The sequence below is a fragment of the Solanum tuberosum genome, unplaced genomic scaffold (genome assembly GCF_000226075.1).
Source record: "Solanum tuberosum cultivar DM 1-3 516 R44 unplaced genomic scaffold, SolTub_3.0 scf00042, whole genome shotgun sequence".
Classification (NCBI taxonomy): domain Eukaryota; kingdom Viridiplantae; phylum Streptophyta; class Magnoliopsida; order Solanales; family Solanaceae; genus Solanum; species Solanum tuberosum.
The window spans coordinates 402,452-430,196 of record NW_006238967.1 but is presented as its reverse complement, the minus strand read 5'-3'; the positions used below and the strand labels follow the sequence as shown (position 1 = coordinate 430,196).

The 27,745-nt window shown below is 37.1% G+C and overlaps 1 protein-coding gene across 1 annotated transcript; it reads left to right on the top strand.

Annotated features, from left to right (window-relative positions):
• On the top strand, window positions 1-27,745 carry LOC102605709 (uncharacterized). The gene is made up of 7 exons (XM_006343115.2): window positions 1-626; window positions 10,501-10,739; window positions 10,831-10,953; window positions 11,149-11,265; window positions 11,365-11,547; window positions 27,013-27,154; window positions 27,410-27,745. The coding sequence occupies exons 1-7, from the start codon at window positions 206-208 to the stop codon at window positions 27,583-27,585; spliced, it is 1,401 nt and encodes a 466-aa protein (XP_006343177.1). The 5' UTR covers window positions 1-205; the 3' UTR covers window positions 27,586-27,745.

Sequence of the window (27,745 nt, the reverse complement as noted above, 5' to 3'; positions counted from 1 at the left end):
AATCTATTTATTTTTCTAAAGATATTTTAAAAAAAAATGGCATAGCCATACCGAACTCAACACATGAACACACCCTATATATCTCCTTTATTTTGTGACATTTTTAATTTACTCAACTACTATTCTTGTCTGGCTGAATATCTAGAATCACCAAACAAAATAGCTGCAATCACAACCCAACACGTAGCATGAAGTAAGGGCGTTTATGTCTTTTCAGACCGTGAGAATAAGCCGGATCCGGTGGCCAAAGAGCGTGACCGGCGAAGTAGCCGGAGCTCAGCCAGCAATGGCGACGGTGTTGCCTTGTACGACGGCGATCGACTGTAGTATAAACCACTCATCATTTTCTCCACTCAGTTCTGTAGACCTTTCCCGATTTTACTCCGTCAACCGACGTCTACATATAAAAAACTCTTCGTCTTCGTTTTCTTGCCATTGCACTCCAACGAGTTCTAATGGTGTTCGGCAATCTATAAAACCAGCTATTGTTGGTAAAAATGAGGGGCATAAGAAGAAGAATAGGAATTTTAGTCTGAAATCGTTGTCAGGAAGACGACCTATGATACTGTTTGCATCAACGAAGATGAGGAGCATCATTTTGCTCAATATTACTGCTATGATTTATGGTACGTCTCATAAATTCTACCTTCATATTCAGTGTTTTTCTGAATCAAAGAAGCTACTACTCTACTTATTGATGCTGCTGTTTGTGCTTTGTACTGTTAATAGTTACTCCTTTCATTTCACCAATGCTTTTTGACCAGGCTATTGTAGAAAACAACATTTAAAATAATACTATTGAAAATTTGGTTGAAAGATTTAAAAACACTACTATTGAAAATTTGGTTGAATAAATAAAAACATTTAAAAAGATCAATTAGTTTAATGCAATTTGACTTCTTAAAAGTTGTGAAATTGTATAAGAATATAATTCTGTCAACCATTTAGTAAAGTCTTAAAGTTGAAATAGTGTCTCCAATGGATAGAGAACTAAAATCTCAAGGGATAGCTACTGAAGTGAAATAGCTACTACGACTTCTGCTGTTGTTGGTGTTTCTACTGTTATAGGGTGATGCTGGATTGTGCTATAGCTGGACCTAAAGTTTGAGGGAATCTTATGGATGTGGCATGCTAGGAGGCAATTTTATATTGATGTATATGTGGTTAGACACATGTGTGGTAGCATTATGTGCTCTTGCTCCATTCTAGATGTGAACTTGTATGTGATGTTTAAGGCAAGGGAGAATATTCAACCTTTAGGTGGTGGAAGTTTTGACTTAAAGTTTAGTTTCTTTGTTTAGGGATTGGAATACCTACACCAGTTGTTGGGAGGGGTGTTTACTCAACTCTTAGTTTTAGTTTCCTTGCCACATATGTAAATGTCTAAAATAATCAAAACATGTTCAAACAAGTGGGTCATGAACTTCAAAGTTACCAATTTCAAAAAGAAAAAAAAAAGTGGGTCATGAACTTAACTAGTAACTTAATGTTATATATCCGATGGACCCTCAAATATGCATTTTGATCTATAAATGGCACAAACATATTGGATATGGAAATTATTACACACACTTCCAATTCATGAAGGATTTTCCATCAGAATGTTCTACTTTTTCCATTTTATGCATGCCTCCTTGTAGTCATGCAAAATTAGAAAACTCGCATCATTTATACTCTAGGTTGTGCTAAGCCATAAGGATTTTCCTTATTCATTCTTATGGTAAAAAAGACGAATAGGAAGTAACACTATAAATTTAGAAAATTTCCTTCTTCATTGAATTTCCATATAGTGCATTCTATTTATACCTGAAATAAATAAGATAAATAGAAAACTATTTACAATTGACACCACATGCCCATTCTTAATTTGTGTATGCTTAATTAACCTTGTAACAAATTAGAGAACAAAAATATATACACTACATTTCCTTCTCTACATCCAATTGCTTCTAGAATATATGAGTCCTTAAGTGACTGCCACCTTGTTTCGATTTGCGGAATGGATGGTTTGGATTAACCCATGTGGCTTTGATATGAAGACATGTTAGAAAGAAAAGACAGAAGAACTTCAAAGTTACAAAGTGTAGTAGTAGAGTTGTAGGTTTTTTATTTTTTTTTATTTTTGCTTAAGAATGGAAGGATTTTATTTATTTAATAATAAGGTTTATCCATTACAAAAAGGAACTGATCTAAGCGATGTAGTTCCAGTAGCATCTCTTTCGAGAGTTTTTAATATAAAGGAAGGAAATGCATTAAAAACGTAGAGCTGATTTATAGTCATATTTGGATCCTTTGTTGTCCTTCTGTAATCTGCTAATAGGTCCGCCACTGAGTTAGCCTCCCTCCGTATGTGTTGCAGAGTTGCCTCCTCCATCTGCTAGATTAGTGACCTGCAATCAGTGTAAATATGTGAGTAAATAAGATTATTTCCTTTTAAGGTATTAAGACTTTTCTGACTGGAATGACTCAAGGAAGGGTCAAACTCATTGCTTATGTTCCGCATGTGACTTTCACAATTCAAGTTGAGGTATAGGTGATATACGAAACAAAGGGGGTGAAAGAGATTAGTTGTATGGAGTAGAAGGTGAATGGGATTGATTGTGAGGTATTGGTGATATAACTGTAAAAGTCTGAGTAGAAGGGAGAGATCATAAGAAAATTGCTCCTTACTGTAAAATAAGTTTCATTTATACCCATTAGAAACTGGATGAGTCAACCATTAAGGGTAGAGGTCACTGAAGTTCCATGCACTGTGATTATTGCCCAAAACCCTCTATGGATCCCTCTTGGAGTAGAGTACACTTTCAATGATATTTTTCGAGGGAGAGCACAAAAAGTGAGTAGATCACCATATCATGGCATATACTCCATGTTTTAAGCTAAGAGGAGCTAGCATTAGGTTTAATGATTGCTTTTCGTAGCCCAACACCAGCCTTGATAACCTTCTCCACCAAAGATACACTTGACAAGTACTATTCCATGTGAGTTGGATGCGTGAAGAAAGTAAGGATAAGTAGAATCGATGATGGCCACTTGACGCGACAAATGAGTTTTTTTTCCAAAAGAGGGTGCCATTAATGAAAAGGTTGAATGAAGAAAGGAAAAAGAAAATGGGTGGGGGAGGTATTAGATCTATTTTTTGTTGACTAAGAATGGAAGGATTCCCACACATTTTAACCTACGATTTTTCCCGTTTTTCTGTTCTTTTCTTAATAAATTCAAGTGTGATTTGCAACCGTCGAGTGAGTTAAAAGTTCAGTGGAATTGGAACACCCCGTTTTTTGAATGTTAAATTACTAAAATACTCCAACTTAAAACACTCAATCCTGTTTTTCTGTTCTTTTCTTAATAAATTCAAGTGTGATTTGCAACCGTCGAGTGAGTTAAAAGTTCAGTGGAATTGGAACACCCCCCTTTTTTGAATGTTAAATTACTAAAATACTCCAACTTAAAACACTCAATTTAGTATATCTTTTATATTTTATATTTATATTTATATTTGTATTTATTTATATTGTATTAGAAGTAGTAACTCAAGCAATACAACAATAACTAAGCAATGTGTTAGAACATGAATAGGTTTATACAATTCTATTAGAATAAGAATATGTTTATACAATCCTATTTAGAATAGGAATAGGAATACAAATAGAAATAGGAATAGTAAATAGTATCCTACTTGGTAAAGGATTGTATTCTAGTGTCTATAAATAGGGTCTCAATGTAATAATGTAGACAACAACAATTCAATAATATTCTTATCCTATATTTCTCACATGGTATCAGAGCCTCTACGATCTTGGTAGAGAACAAAGAGCATTCGCTGCTGGCGGGTGGCTATTACGATATGCTACCCGTTTGGCCAATGATTATGTTAACAAAAGTAGGATCAATAATATATGAACATATTCAAGGGAAGAAAACTCAGTCAGACAGGTCACTGTGCGTCAATTTCTGGTGACTTTCTAGGGCTGTTTTGTGTCAACCCCATATCTGTCGGTATTTGTGTAGCATCGTGCCATGTTTCTGGTGACTACTTTTTCATATTTAATTTATGTAGCACTGTGCAATCTTTTCGGTGACTACTTTCTCCTATCTAATTTGTGTAGCACCGTGCCATCTTTTCGGTGACTACTTTTTCATATTTAATTTGTGTAGCACCATGCCATCCTTCCGCTGACTACCTTTTTTGTATATTTGATTTGCGTAACACCGTGCATCTCTCTAGACTACTTTTCATATTTAATTTGCGTCCTACCGTGGATTTTTCTGAACTACTTTCTCATATCTGAGTTACATAGCTGATAGCACCGTGTCTTTTTGGTGACTTCTCAAATTTGATTTGCGTAGGGTTGTGCTATCATTTTGACCCTACCCATATAATTTCTCTTTTTCAGTAGGATCGTGCCATCATTCCGACCCTACCTATATTATTTCTCTTTTTCAATAGGGTCGTGCCATCAATTCGACCTTTCCTATATAATTTCTATTTTATAGTTGGGTCGTACTATCATTACGACCCTACCCATATAATTTTATTTCTTAGATTATGACCACTTTCAGCCATCAAATCTAATACTCCGGCGTATGAGGATGTTTCAACCAATTTTTTGGTGACTTTCTTGTTTAATATCGACTCATCTATTGATTCCAACATGATCCATAGACTTTATACTAGATTTTGAGTACATTGTTGCTCAAGGGGAGTTTAGTAGCCTTGTATGTGGATTATGTGAGTTGCTCTATGATCTGAAACAGTCTTTGCAAGTTTGGTTTGGGAAGTTCAACACTGTAATTTTATCACTCTGTATTTTATCGGCATTATGCATCAAATTTAGTATTTAATGAGAAGATTAAGCATATTGAGATTGACTAACATTATGCATCAAATTCAATATTTAATGAGAAGACAAGCACATTGAGATTGACTGTCGATTTTGTGAAGTCAATTGATCAACTTGCAGATATCTCACAAAGCCCCTCATCGGTCCTCGTAGTAATTACATTTGTAACAAGCTAGGTACATGAATTGTATGTACTAGCTTGAGGGGGAGTGTTAGAACATGAATAGGTTTATACAATCCTATTAGAATATGAATAGGTTTATACAATCTTATTAGAATAGGAATATGTTTATACAATTCTATTTAGAATAGGAATAGAAATATAAATAGAAATAGGAATTGTAAATAGTATCCTACTTGGTAAAAGATTGTATTCTAGTGTCTATAAACAAAGTCTCAAATGTAATAATGTAGACACAACAACAATTCAATAATTCTCTTTTCCTATATTTCTCACACAATGAATTATAGGGGAAGGAGAAGTATATTTAAATGAAATTTTAAGAGTGACTTTTTATCACTACACATCACAATTGATTTTAAAAGGAGAAAAAGTCAAAAACGAAGAAAAAAGATAAATGTATTGGAGGCCATACAGAACTGCCACATCTCCTTATCTATATCTAATCTTTATATGATAAATAAATATGAATGTTTTGGGATGATGATTTCACAACTTTCAGTATGTAAACAATTAGTAATCATAAGAAAGTTTACATCCATTATTCATAGAAACTTATACTTTTTTTTGTTGAGAATTTAGAAACTTATTTTTTATTATTTTATTTAGGCGAAATGGTCTGATGGATCCTTATACTTGTATGTGTTTGTATTCTAAACCCTCCTACTCAACACTTTGTCAACTAAACCCTTAAACTCATGCCCCCAAGGCCTAGCTTGAGTGGCAAAAGGTGGAGGATTTGTGGCTTAGGTCGCAGGTTCAAGCCCTACACCATGCAAAGTAAAGCTCGGTATTTAAGTGGAGAAGGGTAGAGGGGCGGGCCCATTATCCACCGAGTTTAGAAGGCTGTGATTGGTCCAAAAGGCGGGTCACAAACGGATTTCTCGGTTAAAAAAAAAAAAAAACCCTTAAACTCATTAAGACACAATATTTTAAACCTTTTTCTCATCAAATCACTTGTATGTAATCCAACCTCTTACCTGTGTAATTTCATGTCATTTTCAATGACACATAAGAAATTAAATATTAAGAAAATAAAAATCAAATATTTAACTTTTTAAAATTCTAGAAATTTTATAATAGCCATGTTCTTCAAACTTCATATATATGCCGACAATTTGAGCACCAAATTCATGTCAAATAGATGAAATTCTTTTTTATTTGACTTGAAATTTCAACTACAAGTTCACTAACACAAATTCAACGATCCCCAATCACAATTTTGAATTAATTTCACAAATTCATATGACCCATTTGTTGTTCTTCAAGCTAACTCAAGCTTAACTATGGAGTTTTCAACTTTTTCAATACCCACCATCATCCTTTACGTTAATCCATATCATACCTCATTTTTGAATCCAACTAACACAAACAATGGTTTCAACTTTTAAAATAAAACACTAAGAAATTAGAAATATGGGGTCTGAAAAAAGAAATTAGGGGACCCTTCGGGGTGGCCCAGTGGTTTGGGCTTGGGACTTCCATGTTGGAGGTCTCAAGTTCGAAACCCCTTGCCAGCGAAAGCAAGGGGTTTGCCTTCTGGGTCGAGCTCATCGCACCGAGCTTGCCTAGTGCGGGTTACTCTCCTATGTGGTTTGCGAGCTATTGCATAGGAGCGGGGGTTTTACCCTGTGCGCACCCAAAGGGTAGCGGCTGCGGGTTTTCCTTGTCATCAAAAAAGAAGAAGAAATTAGGGGCGGGTTTGATTTGTTGCAAAGAGGAGAGTGGATTGAAGAAGAAGAAGAAGAAGAAAAAGAGAGTGTAAGGAGGGTGATTTCGAAGAAAAAGAAGAGAATGGGTGTGGTGGGTGATTTTGTTGAAGAAAGAAGAGAAGAAAGTTAGGGTCAGGTGTGGGAAGAGTGCTGGAGAAGAAGAGAAATTGGGGCGGGGTGGGGTGGGGTGGGGTGGGAGAGGGTTAGTGAAGAAATAAGTTTTTTTTTAATTAAAAAATAATGTTTTTAAATATAATATAGTGTATTTATGCGCTTGGAAGCGAGTGTATTCACACATTTTCCAACTTAGCAATATTTATGCCACGTAGGTTTGGTCAATGGTTAGAGGGGTTTCAAATATTGTGTTTTAATAAATTTAAGGGTCCAGTTGATAAGGTATAGAGTAAGAGGGTTCATAATACAAACTCATACAAATACAAGGGTCCATCAGACCATCATTGTTTACTTAAATTATTGGTTTAATAATATTGACATTATTTTTAAAAGTATTATACTACATTACTATATATATTGCATTTGCTTCTCTACATCTACATCCAATTGCTTCTATAAATGTTGGAGTCCTTAAGTGACTGCCACTTGTTTCCAATTATTGAATGTGGAAGGCCTGGATTAACCCATGTGGCTGATTGACTATTGAGACAAATGTTTGCTAGTTGAGACTTTGAGATTTAGAGTTCATCTTCAACATTCGTTTTTTCATCTCTTTCTCCGAGCAATTCAATTTAGGATAACCCTTTCGGTTCCAATAGTAGCCCTATTATACCATAAAATTGACTAAAGAAAGATGGGAGATACAAAGAAGAATGAACTTCCATCATATATCATCTGCAAAGAGGGATTTGGACCCTGCAATACAATTGATGGATAATTTTTCATTTCATTGAGTAAACTTCGTTGTAGATCATCTATATTTACAAATTAGAATTAATTCATTTTATTGAACTTGACTCTTTTTTATTGGTAAATTGAACCTTAACTCTTTTTTTAATCGGTAAATTGAACCTTAACTCTTTTTTATTATAGGTAAGTTGAACCATAATCTCTTATTAAAAGAATAACATTAAATGTACACCATGTATCCACTTTTTTACGTGTGGGACTACTATAAGTAGCAAGTATTAGCTGCGCTAGTGAAATTCGAATTGGCTATGTGATGGCTTGGTATCACATGAGTCTTGGGCAATTAGCTTACCTACTTGCCATTGCCTTATGGCATATAAATAAATTAAAAATAAAAACCTCATACCTTTTTCTAGTTTGTGACATAAAGAGAGAAGGGAAAAGGGGAGCTAGTTTTGGTGGAAGAGAAGTAAAAAAGAGATTTATGTTATACTTCCTGTCTAATCTGTAAGGTCTTTAAATACTTTTATGTGATGAAGAGTCCCACATTGGCTGAAAAAGGAATGGGTGGTCTTCTTATATGGTCTTGGGTAATCCTTTCCTCATGATCTCACTTTTGAGGTTGAGCTAGGTCCAAAATCCATTTCTTAACATGGTATCAAAACATGACCCATCTCAATTCCTGTTTACCAATGTTGAGCCTCTATATTAAATTGTCCTCGCTCTAAAGCTTGAGGTGGGGTGTTGGAGATTCCTACATCGGATGAAAAAGGGATGAGTAGTCTCTTTATGTGATTTTGGGCAATTCTCCCCTCATGAGCTAGCTTTTGAGGTTGAGTTAGGCCTAAGATTCACTTTTTAACATGGAAGTGTAAGGAATTACTTTACTTTTTTGCAATCCATCCTTACAGTTTTTCTCTATGCTGCATGGACTCTTCATTTTTTGTTGCCGAACCCGTCTCGACGTGATTCTGATGCGGGTGCGGGGCGTGTCAGATTCGGTCAACGCCATCCGGATACTTTGACAAGAGTCCAGAATAAATTTTGGGAAAAGATTGAGAATGCAAAAACCTCGGTGACCTTAAATGGATGGACTTCGACAGTATTCTGGAAGAGAGGGAGTAGGAATGAGCTAGGGTTGAGGTTTTGGTGTATTTTGTAGAGGTAGCGGTAGTATGATTAGATAGAGAATATAAAACTTGGGTTTTATAGAGATTTTTTCGAAATGTCTTGTTTACCCTTTATGGGCCTCCATGTTTCAACTAAAATTATTTTAACATTTGGGCCTAACCACTTCTAGTGACATTTTACCTGTAATGGGCCTATTGTTTCTATTTTAACATTTGGTCCTACTGTTTCTTTTATGTATCACTTTATGGACATGAAAGAATGAAAAATTGAATTTTACAAAATATCTCTCAAATTATAGAATATCTTTATAACTCTAGTTTTGTAATGTTGAATGTTTAGCCGAATCCCCGTACTCGTATCCATACACAGATTTGTACCCCTGAATCTTAAAATTTAGATTTTGCCAAATCTGACTCTCGGATTCGCACCTATCTCAGATACCCGCACCCGAGTCCGAGCAACATAGGTTTTTCCTCATCCCTTCCACATTTTCACCTGAACAAACATTTCCAAAAGATCGTAGTCAATGATAGGAACTTATAAGTGTTTAAAGAAGTTCTCGAATAGAGATCTAGAGATATAGTTTGCTGTAAAATGAGTTTTCATACATTCTTTGATTGTTGAAAGTAACGAGATCACATTAAACCAAAATCATTGATCTCAGACTGGAGAAAAATGGAAAAAAATCATTTCTGTCCGTTCTCATTGCTTTGTATAGGCGACAAAGTAGGACAATGAAATGAAGTGGATCTATTTCCTTTTCTTTCTATTGATTGACACCTAGCCTCTCTCTTTTGTCTGTAGCTATGGGGGTTATACACTTTTCCTTAAGGCAGAGGTTTTGCCCACTTCAAAAACATGTACTCAGACGAAGGCAAAGAGGTTTCCAGTAACCCTTAGAGTTAGTTCAACTTGAAGAATGTCCTCCCCTCTATACGGAATTCCTAGGAGTCCACAAAAGAAGGCAGTTCCAAAAAACCTAGAATAAGGAAGGTGATAGACGATGCAATTGTAGAAAGAAACGAAATGGAAGTTGAGGATGATTCTTTTTTGACCTATATTCTTGATTACAAATCAAGAAGCCTTTATCACCAAGAGTGAGTTGTTCCTTTCGTGAAATTAAGAAAATAAAACGAATTTCATCTTGTCTTAGCTCTTAGGTATATAATTTGAAATTTAAATATAGCTAATATAGTTTTGTATGGTTCTCTATCTCCCGAAAAACCATTTTAGTTAAAAATTTATGTGAGAAACAGTTAGATCTGATAATCAATCTTATTCGATCTTTCATATAGAATTTCAACAACCTCTGATGAGTCTAGGGTCTTTCGGAAACAGCCTATCTACCTCCACGAGGTAGTGGTAAGGTCTATGTATATTCTACCCTCCCCAGACCCCACTTAGTGGGATTTCATGGGGTATGTTGTTGTTAGTAACATCTGGTGAGATTTACATGTTCAACCTCAGTTTTAGTTAAGTTGGGGACTTTATCAAGGCAATAGCGGACATGCATCAGATATTGGTTATATTGGATTACTGATCTTGCAGAATGGCAGTAAGGCCAAAACATTACTGATCTTGCAGAATGTCCATAAGGCCAAAACATACTTCCTTCTCTAAGCTTCAGATGCTAGTGATATCTTAGAAGGTGAGGACATATTGCTGACGTTGCTAAGTTGTAGCATATTGTATGCTAAGTTGTAGCATACTGTCTTCACCTTTTGGAATGACATTTTCATGGTTGCTGACTTGTTTGTCCACACTGCAGCTAGTAATATTTCTGTAGTCAAAGAAATTGAAGGAGTTGTTGATCCTGGCATCTTCAATGTTGTACGATTTGCTTCTGCAGCAATTCCCTTTGTCCCTTTTGTACTCCGAGCGAATGATTCTCAGACCCGTAATACAGGGATGGAGTTGGGTTTTTGGGTAAGCTTAGGCTACCTTATGCAAGCAATTGGATTGCTCACCTCTGATGCTGGACGAGCTTCTTTTCTTTCTATGCTCACTGTAAGAGCATTTTCCTGAATTCATAATTTGATAATAAAGTATCTCCTGTTATCGATGGTTCCTCCTTGCTGACTCCTGGTTAACTGATCAGATTGTTGTGGTTCCCTTGCTTGATGGCATGTTAGGATCCATAATTCCTGCACGCACCTGGTTTGGAGCTCTCATGTCGATTTTTGGTGTTGTGATGTTGGAATCTAGTGGCTCACCTCCATGTGTGAGTTCTTGTGGAATTCCCTAGTTGTAAATTCCACATATGCTTGTGATATGATTACCAATAGTTAAAATTTTATTTTTCAACTAAAAATAAATAGTTTTAAGCTTTTTTATTTAAAAGCTGTTATTAGGCTGTTAGTTTCCTAACAAACTAAGTCCATGTAAAAGTGTTCACCTGTATATATGAACATTTCAGGTTGGAGATTTGTTAAACTTCTTAAGTGCACTCTTTTTTGGGGTTCATATGCTACGGACTGAGCATATATCACGAAGTACTAGTAAAGAGAACTTTATACCGCTCCTTGGCTATGAGGTTTGTTAGGGAATCGTGCATTACCTATCTTTCATCTTCTTGTTGGCCACTATGATTTCATTCTAAGTGCCCACATAATGTCTACATCTATTTCTTCAGATGTTGGTTGTTGCTCTCGTATCAACGTTGTGGTACTTTATTGGAGGCTCATTTTTCGGTACTCTAGCACTAAATCCGACAGACTGGACATGGTCAACATTCTGGAGTTCAGCTTTGTCGTTTCCCTGGATACCTGCTCTTTACACTGGCTTATTTTCAACTGGGTTGTGTCTATGGATAGAGGTACACTTCTCCGTCTGCCTAAAAAGATATTCTTTAAGGTACTTTAAGTAGCTGCAAATGAGAGCTGGCCTAAGGCTCTTCACGTTTGACTTCTCATAGTCTCATATATTATGCTTGAGGTCCAATGAAGATGGCGTTATGTACACTGATCCTTGTTTATTTTCTTCTTTTTTTGTGTGAATGATATATATATGTGTGTGTGTGTGTGTGTGTGTGTGTGTGAATGTATAAAAGTGGCTTCCATGATTCTGGTATTTGTTTTAATGTGAAGGTGGATATACTGGAACAGTAGTTTGCTCTGGTCAAAATGGTTTCTGACACTTAAGTATACATTTCACTATATAAAAGGTGGTAGCTTTCCTACTGACTGGGCCAAGAATGAGTGGAAGAGACTGAGAAAGAGGTGAGATTGCAGTAGCTCCGGTATGGTGTATTTTTACACTATAAATGTAGATACACTAGAAAGATATTTTGATTTTGGTATGGTTAAGAGTCAAGACGGTAACGGACTTTAAACTTCGTATGTCACTAGATATACATTTTTAGATGCTGATTTAAATAGTTGAGATGAGTAAGCTGGTAGCTTGCATACCTATTGAGCCAACTATCCTTTTCATGAATGGGTAGCAGCTCTAGGTACTGTACATATTTGATACAAGTGTTTGAAGACATAATTAAGTAATGAAAAATGTGATCTCTCTGACAACTAGAACTTTTAGATGAGATGGTTACACAAACATGTTATGAGAGCAGACAGAAATTCTCAATTCAAGGCTAACTGCCATCCATTATCAAAAAAGAATTTCCACATTCTTGGCCAAGAAAATGAGTTAGGCATGCACATGAAGAGGTTGTTGAAAATGTAATTGAGTAATTAATCTCTCTAACATTTTAAGCTTTTAGATGAGACAATCTGATAGAAACTAAGATGAAATGAGATGAGGATAAAACTTTACTGGTTAAATAAAGTGCAAGAATCTTAAAGACTACATTAACCAATAACTATGTCTATATGGAGTGGACAAATCTCCAGTTACAAAGATAATTATAAATTATAATACTTTTCTTCTGCAGAATTCTCCTAAATACACATATTTATACTAAACATAGAAATAATTCCTCATAGATAGAGATAGAAACAGTTACTGCTGTAGATAACTGCTGCTGGTAGTAACTTCTGCTTATAACTATTATAGATAACCGCTGCTTATATATTTTGTTCTATTTAAAACAAAGAAACTAAGATAGATTATCTCCACATGCTTATCTAGATTTTCTTCCAGAGTAAGTCCGTAAAGGAGCATTCGTATTAGTGCATCCCCCCTGAAAACTTGCCTTGTCCTCAAGGTGTGAAAAGAAGGAAACTGATCTGCAATGAGATCATAGTTCTCCCAACTAGCTTCTTCAAGGGGACGGTCAACCCATTGAACTAGCAGTTCCAAAGAAGAAGCACCAGCTTCTTTGACCCATCGATGCGCAAGAATGTTGACAGGAGATATGGCGAGTTCCAATCTTCAGTAAGAGGAAGAGGGCCTGGTGCTATAACAACTTGTTGACCATGAGCTGAATGGAGCAAAGATACATGAAAAATCAGATGGACTTTGGAGGAAGCAGGAAGCTCCAGTTCATATGCTAGAGGTCCCGCATGTCGTACAATTTTATATGGACTGAAAAATCAAGGTGACAATTTTTCGTACGATGAGCCAAAGAACATTGATGGTAAGGCTGAACACGTAGAAAGACAGAATCTCTAACTTGAAAGGTAACATCTCGACGATGAGAATTAGCTTGTTGTTCATTCGAGTTTGAGCCTTTAAAAGGTTATCCTTGAGAATTTTCAGCATGGCATCACTATTCAAAAGTTGTTCTTCATAAACAAAAGGAGAAATGGATGGAGAGTCTCTACCATAAACAACCTCTTTTTTTTTTTTTGATGAAGTAGATTCATTTCAAGGCATCAAGAAGATGCAAGCTTTACAAGGATAGATCAGTTAAGCTACAACAAAAAAAGGATTTGTAGCCTCTTTCTAAGCTATAGAGCTAACAAAATCCAAGAAGAGTTCTAAATTATTTACAGGGGTCAGTTTGGACCACTAAAAAGGCTAACTAGACATCTGCCTCGCAAAAGATTTTCTAGAAGTTGAAATTCCATCAAAACATCTTTTGTTCCTCTCTGTCCATAAACACCAAAATATAACACCAGGGATCATCACCGACATACTCTTGATGGCTTTGTCAACATCCCGTGAACTCCAACTTTCAAGAGCATCCCTAACAGAGAAAGGCATGACCCATGAAAGACCAAAAAAGCAACAAAACATATTCCAGAGGTCTGAGGCAGCTGGGCAGTGCAGTAGCAAGTGGTTGACACTTTCTGTGTGCTTGTGGCAGAAATAGCATCAGTTAGCAAGTTGGAATTTCCTTTTGGAGATATTATCCTGTGAGAGGCATGAGTTATGTAGTGCAGTCCAACTGAAACAGATCACTTTGGTAGGTAATTTTGTCTTCCATATATGCTTCCATGACCATTTGTCAATCATTGAGTTCCTTGAGCATAAGCTGTGATACCCTTCCTTGACTGTGTAGTGACCTTTTCTTGAGTTACCCCATTTCAATCTATCAGGCTCTTGGGGTGAAAAGGAGAAAGGCTGCAATTTGGCAAAGAGGGCAAAAATGTCATTAAGTTCCCAGTCATTTAGGTTTCTCCTGAACCTTAGGTCCCAAATGTCGTCTGATCTATTGGATGCTATGGTAGAATTTGGTTCAGCTGCAATGAGGTGCAAACTTAGAAATTCCTCACCCAAAGTTGTGTCTCCCAACCATATGTCCTTCCAAAATTTGATGTGAGATCCATTGCCAACTCTAAATGTGACGTTCCCAGCAAAATCTTGCCAAAGTTTACTGATGCTTTTCCATAGACCAACTCCATATGCATCTGCTGAGACATTTGTGGACCAGTGAGTAAGCGCACCATGTTTAGCTTTGATCACCTCTTTCCACAATCCAATGTCTTCAGTTCCGTACCTCCATAACCATTTCATCATCATGCTTTTATTGTGAGCTGCAAGATCTTTGATACCCACACCCCCCTTGAGATTTAGGTTGTGTCACTTTTGCCCACTTAACCAAGTGAAAGTTATGATCCTTGCTGTTGCCTTCCTATAGAAAATTCCTTCTCATTCTGTTGAGCTTTTCGAGAACTTTTGCTGGAATAGGGAAAAGGGACATATGATATGTAGGGATGCTGTCCATTACACTATTAATCAATGTAACTCTTCCTCCAAAAGAAAGATACTGCATTTGCCATGTTGCTAGTCTTTTTTCAAGCTTCTCAATTATTCCCGACCATATCTCTTTAGCCTTGAAATTTGCACCTAAAGGCAGCCCAAGATAAGTTGTTGGAAAGGACCCTATGTTGCAGCATATGATTCCGGCTAGCTCTACCAGATTCTGCACCGAGTTTACTGGATAGATAGTGCTTTTTGACATATTTGTGTGTAGTCTAGAGACAGCTTCAAAGATGTGCAAAATCAAGTTTAGCTTAATAACTTGTGATCTATCTGCCCCACAAAATAGCAGAGTATCATCCGCATAAAGCAGATGTGAAACTGTGACATTGTTTCCCGTGGGGCTGCCTACTTTGAAGCCTTCAATCCATTGTAGCTGACATGCTTTTTGGAGCATCTTACTAAGGCCTTCCATAGCAAGGATGAAAAGAAAGGGAGAGAGGGGGTCTCCCTGCCTTAGCCCTTTTTGAGGAGAGAAAAAACCTACAGGTCCTCTGTTAATGAGCACAGAGTATTTTACCGTTGTCAAACTGAATTTGTTCCACCTGATCCACCTATTCCCGAATCCCATCCTTCTCAAGATTGTGAACAGATAGGCCCAATTAAGCTTGTCAAAAGCTTTCTCTATGTCAAGTTTAAACAACCCTGCGTCTCCTGATTTCTGCTTCCAATCCAGCACCTCATTTGCTATCAATACAGCATCTGAGATTTGTCTACCCTTAACAAATGCATTTTGGTAGCCTGATACCAACTTCCCAATTACAGATTTAAGTATCTCCGCAAGAATCTTTGCTGTTAACTTGTACACACTCCCAATAAGACTGATGGGTCTGTAATCTTTTAATTCTATTGCCCCTTTCTTTCTAGGAATGAGGGCAATAAAGGAAGCATTGTAGGACTTGACCATATGACAGTTATGGTGAAAGTGCTTTAGGGCCCCGATTACTTCATATTTAATTACATCCCATGCCTTCTGAAAAAAAGGCCATCTGGAGCCTTGTCAGGTGCACAAGCCTTGATGGTAGCATGAATTTCCTCCTCTTCAAAATTTCTTTCCAGCCAATCTCTTTCATCCAGGGAGATGGATGCCATATTTTCAAAGCGAATAGTGGGCCTCCAAGGTTCATTTTCAGTGTATAGTTGCTGGTAAAAACTCAAAATTTCTTCTTTGATTACAACTTTATCATCCACAATGACTTCACCTATTTTGAGTTTATCGATGGTATTGTTCCTCCTATGACCATTGGCAACTTTCTGAAAATATTTTGTGTTCCCGTCCCCCTCCTTAAGCCACAAGCATCTTGATTTTTGCCTCCAAGATACTTCTTCAATTTTTGCTAGCTTTTGCAATTCCAACTTGAGACATAGAACTTTGGATTTCTCTTCTAGAGTCTGTGCTCTATTCTTTGAAGCATGTTCAATAGCAGCTAATTCCTCCAGTGCCCTGTTTCTGTTAGTGTCAATTTTGCCAAAGACCTCTCTATTCCAATTTGAGATATCTTTCTTCAAGTATCTGAGCTTCTTGGTATAAAATAAAATCTGGTGTCCCATTAATAGAGCAACTTTGCCACCATATTTTTGACCTTCTCCAAGAAGCCTTCTTCCTCTAGCCACATACTTTCGAACTTGAAGTAAGATGGATTAGACTCCTAATCCCCACATTTCAAGAGTATAGGCCTGTGATCGGAGACTACACTAGGGAGTGCTAATTGATTGATTGCGTTAAAACAGTCATTCCATTCTGGGGATATCAGGAGCCGATCAATTCTTGATGCTTGAATTGGATCATCTCCTCTAGTCCAGGTATAGAATTCCCCCTGCAAAGGCAAATCCATGAGGCCAAGGTCCGAGATGGTGTCATTGAAGCTACTCATAGCCTTGGACCTTCTTATGCAATTGTACCTCTCACTTTCAAAACGACAGACATTGAAGTCGCCTCCTATGACCCAACTGTCATCCCACACTCCTCTTATTGCTGCAAGCTTATACCAAAGATCTTCTCTTTCAATATTTGTATGAGGCCCATAAACTCTAGTGAAACACCATCGGAAATTTTCCTGCACACTTTCCAGCATACATGAAACTGTATAGATCCCCTGATGTGTGCTAATATTTACCCAGTTCCTCTTGTCCCATAGAATGATGATGCCTCCCCTTGTACCATTTGCTTTTAATTCTGCCCAGCTGGCCCATCTATTTCCCCATAACTGCCCAGTGATCAAGCTCAACCATTCCTCTAGTTTGGTTTCCTGCAAACATATTACATCAGGATTCCACTTTCTGATTAAGGACTTTATTGTGCTCCTTTATTGATGTCGTTGAGCTCCCTGACATTCCAACTCAAAATTTTTACTTTCATCCAGAGAAAGCTTTGTATTTCCTACCCCTAACCCTCTTGTCGCCATTATGTTGTATCAGGTCACAAAGAAGCTTTTTTAGTTCATTCTCTCCCTTCTTCCTTTTTGGGTTGTCCTGCCCCTGAATTACCTGTTTTTGTTGTAACTACAGTCGTCTCCGTTGTTTCATTCTAAGCACCATATCTAGGAGTTCGTGTTCAAATCTAGCAACATTTATCCCGAAGGCCTTGCTTCACCATCACAAGCTTGGTCCATTTGGAAGTTTCAATGACTGTAGGGGTGAGATTGCCTTCATCGTTGCATGATAGAGATGAAGAGTCACAGAAATTCTGGGAAGAGTAGTATGAATCTGATGCGCTTGCCAAGATTAATTGATTATTCTGAGGAGAAATTCGTGGTGCCCTAGGGATTCGGATCTTTTCACTCTCATCATCTGCATCGAGTTGTTCTGACGTGTACCCTCCAATGCTTCGCTAATTTCAGTCTCCTGGTTGAGACATGAAATTTCTGTGGCCTTTGCTAAAGGGTCAAAAGTGTTAAGACACAATGAGGCTGCCATAAACAACCTTGAATGGGGTAGTCTAGTCTCTGTGGATGAGTGGAAGCCCGTGTTAAAAGAAAATTCTGTCCATGATAAATAATGATTCCATGTACGAGGTTGCTCCATAACAAAACATTGTAAATACGATTCCAAGCATCTGTTAACCACCTTTGTGTTTCCATCAGATTGTGGATGGTACGATGTACCCATTCTTTGCCTTGTTTGGCCAAGTCGAAAAAGCTCCTACGAGAAGTCACGGAGAAAGATAACATCCCGATAAGATAGGATTGACCAAGGAATGCCGTAAAGACGCACAACTTCTCTGCGAAAAATCATTAGCGACAATCTTGGTAGTATATGGGTGAGAAAGTAGGATGAAATGAGAATACTTGCTGAGACGATCTATGACAAGTGACAACCAAAATTGTATCAAAACCACCAGATTTGGGAAGTCCTACAATGAAGTCAAGTGAGACATCTTTCCCATATTCTATCAAGTATAGGCAACATTTGTAGAAGTCTAACAGGTGCTAGAGCTTGGTATTTGACTTGTTAACAAACTAAACAATTCTAACAAAAATCGTAACATCATGCTTCATCCTTGGCCAAAAAAGGTTGGAGGAAATGTGCTTTAAGGTTTTCAAATATCCTCATAAATCTGCGATAATAACCTGTTAACCCAAGAAATCACATAACTCCAAGACAACTTGAATTATCCTGATCAACACCAACCCCCTTTTTGGAAATCACATGACCCAAAAAAAAATGTGGATTTGCCCAAATAAGCATTTAGAAGTTTTGGCATTGACACGATTATCTCTGAGAAGGTGGAGAGCAAGTTGCAAATGACTGATATGTTGCTCAAAGGTTTGACCGTATACCAAGATGTCGTCAAAGAATATAAGAATGAATTTGTGCAGGTGTGGTCTGAACAAATCATTCATAGCACATTGAGACGTAGAAGGAGCATTAGTGAGACCAAAGGGCATTACAATTCCTTGGCAAGGGGAGAGTCACGCTTATTTACGCTTTCCTAGAATTTTGTAATGGGAGTCCTCTCTTCTTAGGTGCATATATTTTAGGTTTGATTTCTAGAATAAGGGGAAGAGTTGGTAACTTTAGCAAGTTAACTAACTCATGAACCATCATAGGACCTGAGGTAAGGTTTATGTCCCCCTCTTTGCATTTTGCTTACTTTTATTTATGTTAAGGCCCGAGGGTGTTACTCAGCCCCTGACCCCCTCAAGGATCGTTATAAAAAAAGGGCATAACAGTGAATTCATAATGACCAGAGTGCGTACGAAAAACAGTGTTATGAATGTCTGCGGGATCGACACGTATCAGGTGGTAACCAGAACACAAATTAATCTTCGAAAAAATTAGGTGCCCCATGCAATTTATCAAGAAGCTCGCTCATCAAATTTGGAATTGGATACTTATATTGAATAGTGATTTGGTTGAGACCTCTATAATCAATTGCACATGCACCATGTATGTCCTTTTTCTTGACGATAAGGACAGGGCTAGCAAACGGTCTGGTACTTGACCTTATAAAACCCTTTCGGAGTAATTCAGAGATTTGGTTTTTAATTTCTGATTTTTGGAAGTATGGATAATGGTAGGGGCGGATATTGGGTGGTTTTGAGTTAGGAATCAGAGGGATGGAGTGGATGTGTTGACGAAAAGGTGGTAGGGCATTGGGTTCTTCAAAAATTGATTCAAGCTTATGAAGTAAGCTTTGAATATCAATGGGTAGAGAGTTACCTGACGTATCAACCTCCTTGGAGAAATATTGGGAATCAACTAGTGCATATGATTCTTGTGGAACCTCCTGAAGCTTATATCGCTTATCCCATTGAATAATAAAAAACATCTCATTCCAGTTAGCTTGGACTATATTTAAAGAACAAGCCACTTAATTCAAGCACCAAATCTGCTCCTCCAACAGTGAAAGGATAAAATTTTGATCAATAGTTAATCCAGGGAATTTCACAACAAGATTTTGGCATAGACTGTTGCAACGTATGATATCACCATTGCCAATCTGGACTCCAAAGTAGGGCACAACTTCAACAAGCAACTGTAATTCTTCAACAATTTTTTGAGAGATAAAATTGTGGGATGACCCACTATCAACCAGAAGCAGCACCTTGCGTGGCACAAACTGATTTCTCAAGTCATGATGACACCTACCAATACCGCACCAATAGGTAAGCCAAACCCATAGCCCGGAACCAGGAGTAACGAGCTATCATGTGGAAGAAAAACTTGAAGAAAGCATTGAACAATAACAATGAACAAATGAAGAGATAACAATATAAATGCATACAAAACGACCCCAAGACCTGGCTTCAGTCGGTAGTCGAAGTTCTAATCAAAATAGGAGTACAAGCCAAAATACAAATATATACAAAATTGTCTCCGAATACAAAAATAAAGACTAGTCCTAGCCAAAACAGAGGGAGATCAACAACTCCGGACATTAGGAGCTCACCCTAGTCTCCGGATTCAAAAGCTACTCCGCACAAGGCACGTGTCAATGGTGAGAATCTGTACTATATTTTGCAGGCTGCAAAAGTGTAGTATGTGTACCAACAAGTGGTACTCAGTAGGCATAGACCGACTAAGCTCCAAAGACAAAACAAGTACAAATAACATGTAAATAAGGAAAGTACAACACAAACAACTAAAGAAGAGATAAAGCACAATTAAGATAAGCAGATACAATGGAATAGAATGAAATGAGGAAAGGACTGGGGCAAGGGTACATACCTAGAGGAGCTAGCCCAACGACCTAACCACTACGAGAGTCCCCTATGAAAGCCAACCAACCGGAGATACAGCCCGGTAACCACCACTACACTTCACAACGGCCAAGAGGCCAACCCAACTCGGTCGAAACGAGAAGCACCAAAATAAAGACAAGTCCAAATCATTAATGTAACTAGCTATCAAATTGACACATGATACAATTATATAATCAAACAATAATCTAACCGAACTTCCATAAGCCCAGAAGGTACACAACAACAACCACAACTCAGCCGACCCTTGATAAGATTGGGCCCAAAATAGCTCAAGGAACTTGTGCCCTGAAAATGAGCATAATTCGAGCTCGGAAAAGAGTTAAAACAGCCCATGCAAGATAATTCACAAGAATCCACCATTGAAGAGGCAAGGAAGGTCTCCGCGACGAGAAATTACCTTCAAAACAAGTCCCTCACACTGTCCCAATTACCCTAACATGAAGCCTTGACAATTCCCGACCCAATGCAACTGAAATCACCAAATTTGGAGCTCCCTAACTCAACTTATCAGAATACAAAATTGGAGAGAATACTGATTTTCGAGACTAGTCTTTAATTAAAAGATCAATCAACCGACCTTTGGAACACAGGACCCAGTCCGCGAATGTGAAGGGTTAGGCCCCCATAGCTCCGTGAACGTGGAGGGTCAAACTCCTTGACCTTCCCAAATGCGCCCCAAGTCCCGGGATCCGATGACCAACTACCTTGGTCCTCTCGAATGCGGTACTCAACTCGGAACACAGAAGCCAAAATCATTGGCCACAACGATTGCAGCATGAGGCGCGTGAACGCGAAGAAGAACAAGTGCCACACTAGCTGGTGCAACAAGGCTCAAAATCCTCGATGGGGTGCTCGAGATTCGTTCGGGACCCCGTGCATGCAAATGAACTATGCTATCTCACCATAGTCGACATTCCGGACTAAATAGAGATGTCAAAACTTCCTATGAAGGTCATCTAAACAAAAGGTGGGTCCCACACCCAATTTCCATTTCAAGCAAAAATCAACAAGGTGGCTTGGAGTGAGCCCAGAAATCTCAGGATCTGTATCAAAGGTGTTTCCATACCAAACTCAATGTTCTTGAGGTAACATAATCGTCAAAATTGCACCTAGAGTTCTGACCGCAGTCAACCATTCAAACTTCAGAAGCTCCAAAATAAGAAAACTTGCTCGAAACCCAAATGAACGACCAGGCGATCGAATTGTCAGTCCTAGCAAGTCATAAATGACCTAAGGTCACTATAGAAAATCTCTAAACACCGAAAAGATTGTAAAATGGAGGAAATGACCTGGAGGTTCATTATATTCATTCTATTTAAGGTCCCTTGAAGTTTCATAGTTGTGCTTGTTGTGTTACCTAGAAAGGCATGGAATGAAATTTCAACAAGGTCAATTGTACCTACATCCTCATCAATAATGTCACTTGACATTTGTTCCACAAATTTACCACCTTCAATGTTGTCATTTGTCTCCATAAGAGTGAGAGATATTGTCTTGCAACGATGACCTGGCACAAATTTTTCATTAAAACTAAAACAAAGTCCTTTGGCTATATTCTACTTCTCTATCTCCCAAGCACAATTTAGAAAAGGACGAGGAGATATCTGTGCAGAATTAGGACTAGTTTGTGATACGAGTTGGTTTCCTACTGATTGGTAAGTAACTTCACGTGCATAACCAATTTGGGTTGTGTTAGATTGTGACATATTTGGTCATTGAGACCTTTATGCCCACGATTGGAACCCACTTTTTGCTCGAATTACATTGCAAGGCTCATGACTTTATAAACAACTCTAGGCTTATGAGTTCTGACGTAAGGAACATCCCCAAAAGATAATGTTCTGGCCAATTCTTGACTCGGGCATATCATTTAGCAAATTCCCGGCGATACTTTTGTATTGTGCCCATTTGTTGAATGCAACATAAATGTTCATCTGGATTCTTAAATTCTGCAGGACCATAGTTCTCTTGTAAAGCTTTAACAAGGTCCTCCCATTTCAGCAGTGTACGCTCACTATTAATCCATGCAAAGAGATCAAGTGCATCACCCTCCAAATACATAGCTGCAACATCTACCTTTAGATCATTTGGAGTTTGATAGTTCCGAAAATATTTTTCCACCTTCAAAATCCAGCCACGAGGATCTCCTTCTTCAAATCGAGGGAATTCCATCTTTATGTGTGGCCTATGAGATGGATTCTTCAATCACCAAGGTATATCCACGTCAACATCAACATCCTCGACCCAAGAAAACCTTCTGGTGTGACGAGTACCTATATTACGTTCTGGACCCTTTCCTTTAGCAGATGTACCTTGATTAGCATCAAGTTGAGTACCACTAGAATGAGCCTTCAAGACTACATCTAATGCTTCCAAGCGTGATGTTATAAATGTTAATTGCTAGACAAGGTGATCATTCGAGGGCTCACTAGGATGATTTGTGACTGGTTGTGCTGGTGGTTCATCAGAAGAACGTGTAGATCCCACCATCTTGGATCTTGCTGCTCTCATACCAAAATGATAGAAACTAAGATGAAATGAGATGAGAATGAAACTTTACTGGTTGAATAAAGTGCAAGAATCTTAAACATTGCATTAACCAATAACTATGTCCGTATGGAGTGGACAAATCTACAGTTACAAAGATAATAATAATACTCTTCTTCTGTAGATTTCTCCAAAATACACATTTATATTGAACATTAAGATAACTCCTAATATATAGAGATAGAAATAGTTACTGCCGTAGATAACTGCTGTCGATAATAACTTCTTATATTTTATCCTATTTAAAACAAAGAAACTAAGATAGATTATCTCCACATGCTTGTCTAGATTTCTTCTAGAGTAAACCCGTAAAGGAGCATTCGAATCACAATCACCCAATTCTTCTTAAAGGCTATTGATACCACATTCTAGTCTTGTTGTTTCTATCCATAGTTTGTAACATTTTTTATATTTTTGCATGTTCATATTTAGCACTTTGTATGTGTCTGTTGGTGATATTGGATTGTGTTAGGGAGAAGACATAGCAGCTAACCCACCTTATAGGAAAGGGGTTCAAATGATCTGCTTCATCGGGAAATTGTTATTTTTATGTGTGAATTTATCCGAAAAATGGAAACTAATGGATATTTTAGATTAGCTAAACCCGCTTGGCAATAGATGGTGATGTAATGCAGTGGACAAGAGGGTTCAAACTAAGGTCATGATTTCAATCCCGTCTAATAGCGATTAAGAGAATCCAATTTCCCAAAAATCTAAAGGTTCCTCCACAAGGTTCGTCAACATTGATAATTTTTTTTCTTTTTAAAATGCCCCTTGGCTAGTGCTATATATTGCTAGATTTACAACACTACATTTCCTTTAATGTGTGGTTATTTCTTTAATTGCAAGTTATTAGTTTATTGTTTTACAATTATATTCTTTAATTTATTTTATTTTTTGTGTTTCAAGTTGTTAGTTGATTTCCAAATTACAAGTTTTCAAAAAAGAAAAAAAAAGTTGTTAGTTAATTTCAAACGTTAGGGTATGACATCAATATTTGCATGTTTAATTAATTTTCAATCAACGAGAGCATTGTAAATTTATTACCCTAAACGTCTTTTCTTTTGTTTTTTTCTATTTTTCTTTCTCGATCAAATAAAAAGTTACTCTAATTAAAGTCTATTTTATTTTTAAGAAATTAAACTTTTCTACGAAGTGAATTTTGGTTCTCTTCATTTATCTTGCTAAACATGAGTGTATTCATCAAGGTAATTTACAATTTGTTAAAACTTGCGTTTTATTGAATTTTTTTGTTTAGCTATGTTTCTTTAATTTTCTAATTAATTTAGTTTAGTTCATAACTCTATTTTTTGTAGTCTCTTATTTGTAACAACTTTGTCATTTATACACAAGAAAGCTATTTTAGATTTCATTACATTTCTTAAAGTTATTAGATTTTAAATTTATTAAAAATTTCTATCCAAAATTAACAAATTACTAATTGGTTGAAGTTGTGAAAGAAGTTCCTTACCTTTTGTTTTGCTAGTAGGCTGGTGCAAACTTCATTCTTAGACCACTGGAAGACACCCAGGACTATAGCATGTCGTGAAAGAAGCACATTGGACGGGCGTGCTTCGACCGTTGTTAAACTACTTAGATATTTTTTTTAATTTTTTTAAAAAAAAAACATAAAATGACTACTATCTTGAGGGTCATGTTATTAACGTAAGAAAAGAAAAAAAAGGAAGTGAGCAAATTTTGATTATTGTGATCAATGCTACTTATAGCATACTATGGTTTTTGACTGAACCTGCTCGTGTAATATCTTGGGTAAGGCCAACCCTTCTTCATAATTGCTAAATTGTAAAAAATGATTTAGTGGAGGACGGGACTATGATTATCCTCTATAGGCTAAGTCTTGATAAAAAACGTTGATGAGCCAGGGATGACAGTTAGTTAAAGTGCACTTAGGCTTACACTTGTCTAAGGTAGGCCGCAGGAAAACAATATAGAGTTGGGAACGCATAAGACTCTGGAATGGAAAAGAGATATAACTCTAGTTCCTTTGGAATCGGTAGTCAATCAAAAACAATTGAAAGATCAATGAATTGATGTTGATTCATTGCTTTTGTGATGATTGAGCGATATCTATCACCATTACAAGATGTATTCCCTTATATTACAAGAAGTCGACTGTTAACAAGCTCAATCATCTATCTGATGTTAGAGATCTACTGTTTACAATAGGACATTAAAATAGTGTAGTGTGTGATACATTTGACCGACTCCTATTGCACATGGCTAATCATGTTGTAAGATGGCGTTGTGTGAGAGTGGTTAAAGGCTTTAGGCTGATTATCTGGCTGACTCGATATGTTCCTACGATAGTGGTTGGCAAGTTCCGCGATGCGTCTTGTCGCTAATGAATCAACGCAATCGCGTATCCAATCCAATCGAGGACCCAGATCTTGGTGCTAAGAGAAGGATGCCTTCTTTAAGAAAACACTATTTCACATAGGTTTGCTCAATTATTTATATGACAATGCTAGCGTTCTTCTAAATTGGGCCAGAGCATCTCTGATCCTTTCTAAACAGCAGTTACTACTTTAAATTTGAAACATCATGGAATAGTGATAATTAGTGAATGTACGAGGTTTAAGCAGTTATATTGATAAATACCTTCTCATCCCATACCCTTGGTATTCATTTGATGCTTTGAATGATTGAGTTCCTAATTCCTTGCTAATCTAAATTGATCACACATCTAAGAAAAGTCTGCTTTGAATATATGGCATGTATATTCTTTATAAGTAACATATTATCATGAAAAGCTTTGCTATTTTGTTCACTTGGATAGACTCACTCTTAAATGGGTCTGTATCTGGAGGAATTATGGACTTCATGCTATCATTGAATTATGAAAAACTATCTAATTATACAAACATTTCTACCATATTTACTAATTCTCCCTATAGTTTGAAATTATTACATATTGCCTCACTAATTAATAATTGCATATCAAATTTCAAGTCAAACACATCTAGATACATGTATTTTTGATACCTGCAGATTCAATCTAAAATACAAATACATAGGGAGAGATGCGAGCGAGATAAGAGAGAGGTGAGCGAGAGAGTTAGCGTATCCTAGATGCATATGAATCGCATTAGATATATGTATTTGAGATCCGAGATACATTTCAGATACATTCTGAAATACCGATACATAGGGAGAGAGGCGAGTGAGAGAGGAGAGCGGCAAGCGAGAGAGTCAGTGTATTCCATATACATGGGAATCCACTGGGATACGGTGTACTTGGAACAAACTACACCTAATTTTGACTTGGGGACCGAAATCTGACATGAATGGTAATTTTGAAAACTCAAGGCACGTAGTTAGACCCTAAGCTAGTGGGATTTGTGTTGTTTATCCTTGAATTATCAGCTTCATTGATGATGTTAGTGTCCTAAATCCTTTGTTATAATTTACTGCTTAAAATTTTGTTATCTTGACAAGTATGAAGGGTATTAACTATTTTCTCAAGTGTATTCATGAAACCTTCTTCAATTCCCGCTGAACTCTCATTTTCTTACATTTTTCTTTGTCTGTCCTTACATTCATGCTTGGTAAGCAAAAGTCAAATGTCTGGACATCCTTGGTAAACCACGGTTTTGTTTTCTCCAGTACTTTACCTCAGTGTGACAAAATGGAACTGACCGGTCACCCGTCTGTATGTTAATATATCTGGCAGCTTTCATCTGATATCTGGCTTGCAAAAAATAAAACAGGACATTTAGCCTTATACTAGTTTTTTTTTTTTACGATGGGAATATTTATAACTAAAAGCTGATTGACCAGTATTTAGTTCATAAATATCTTATAGTCGTAATAATATGCTCCTTTGTGGCAATTGGTTTTGGTTTCAAAGGATATCAGAAGGATGAACTGACATCTATATTTGGCCTTCATCTCAATTTAATGTGCAGATGGCTGCCATGTGTAATGTATCAGCAACAGAGACTGCAATAATTTATGGGCTGGAACCAATATGGGGTGCTGGGTTTGCTTGGTTTCTCCTTGGTGAGAGATGGGGTTTAAGTGGATGGATTGGGGCCGCCCTTGTATTAGGTAATATCGATTCCCAGTTTCAGTATGCAATAGGAAATCATTCAGTGATTTGGTTCTTGTAAGACTGTCCCTATCAGTTTGATTTGAACTGTGAATAACATGATTCTACTCACACTTTGGCTCAATCTTAAGAAAAAAACAAGGTTTTGTTTTACAGGATCATAGCTCGGTCTGAGGTTTTATTCCACTTGGGAAATATCTGCAAATATTTTCATGATTCCATTCCTATCAACTTCTAATTATATATTCATGTAGGTGGAAGTCTATCAGTGCAGATACTTGGAGCTTCATCTGCATCTGTGTCAGGACAAGTCGAAAAAGTTATTCAGGATGATAAGTTATCAATTTCACATAAAAGGAACAATATTCATGCTTCACCACTTGTTATTAGCTGCAAGGAAGATCCAACGGACTTGTTGCGCAAGTCATGAATGTTGATGTTTTTTTTTTTTTGCTATGTATGTATAGGTGGATACTGTACAACTATTGTGACTCCTTTAATCTAGAAATATATTTTCTCACCAGACCACATGTGTGCATGTACATAACAATACAACTTTTACAAATGAATCCTAATTTTCCTCTTCTTAA

What these genes read in the sequence shown, in the direction of transcription:
- LOC102605709 (XM_006343115.2), top strand. Translation starts at nt 206, where the DNA reads ATGTCTTTTCAGACCGTGAGAATAAGCCGGATCCGGTGGCCAAAGAGC. An exon ending in TACCGCTCCTTGGCTATGAG is followed by an intron (nt 11,266 to 11,364) that starts GTTTGTTAGGGA and finishes CTATTTCTTCAG; the next exon opens with ATGTTGGTTGTTGCTCTCGT. An exon ending in GGTTGTGTCTATGGATAGAG is followed by an intron (nt 11,548 to 27,012) that starts GTACACTTCTCC and finishes TTTAATGTGCAG; the next exon opens with ATGGCTGCCATGTGTAATGT.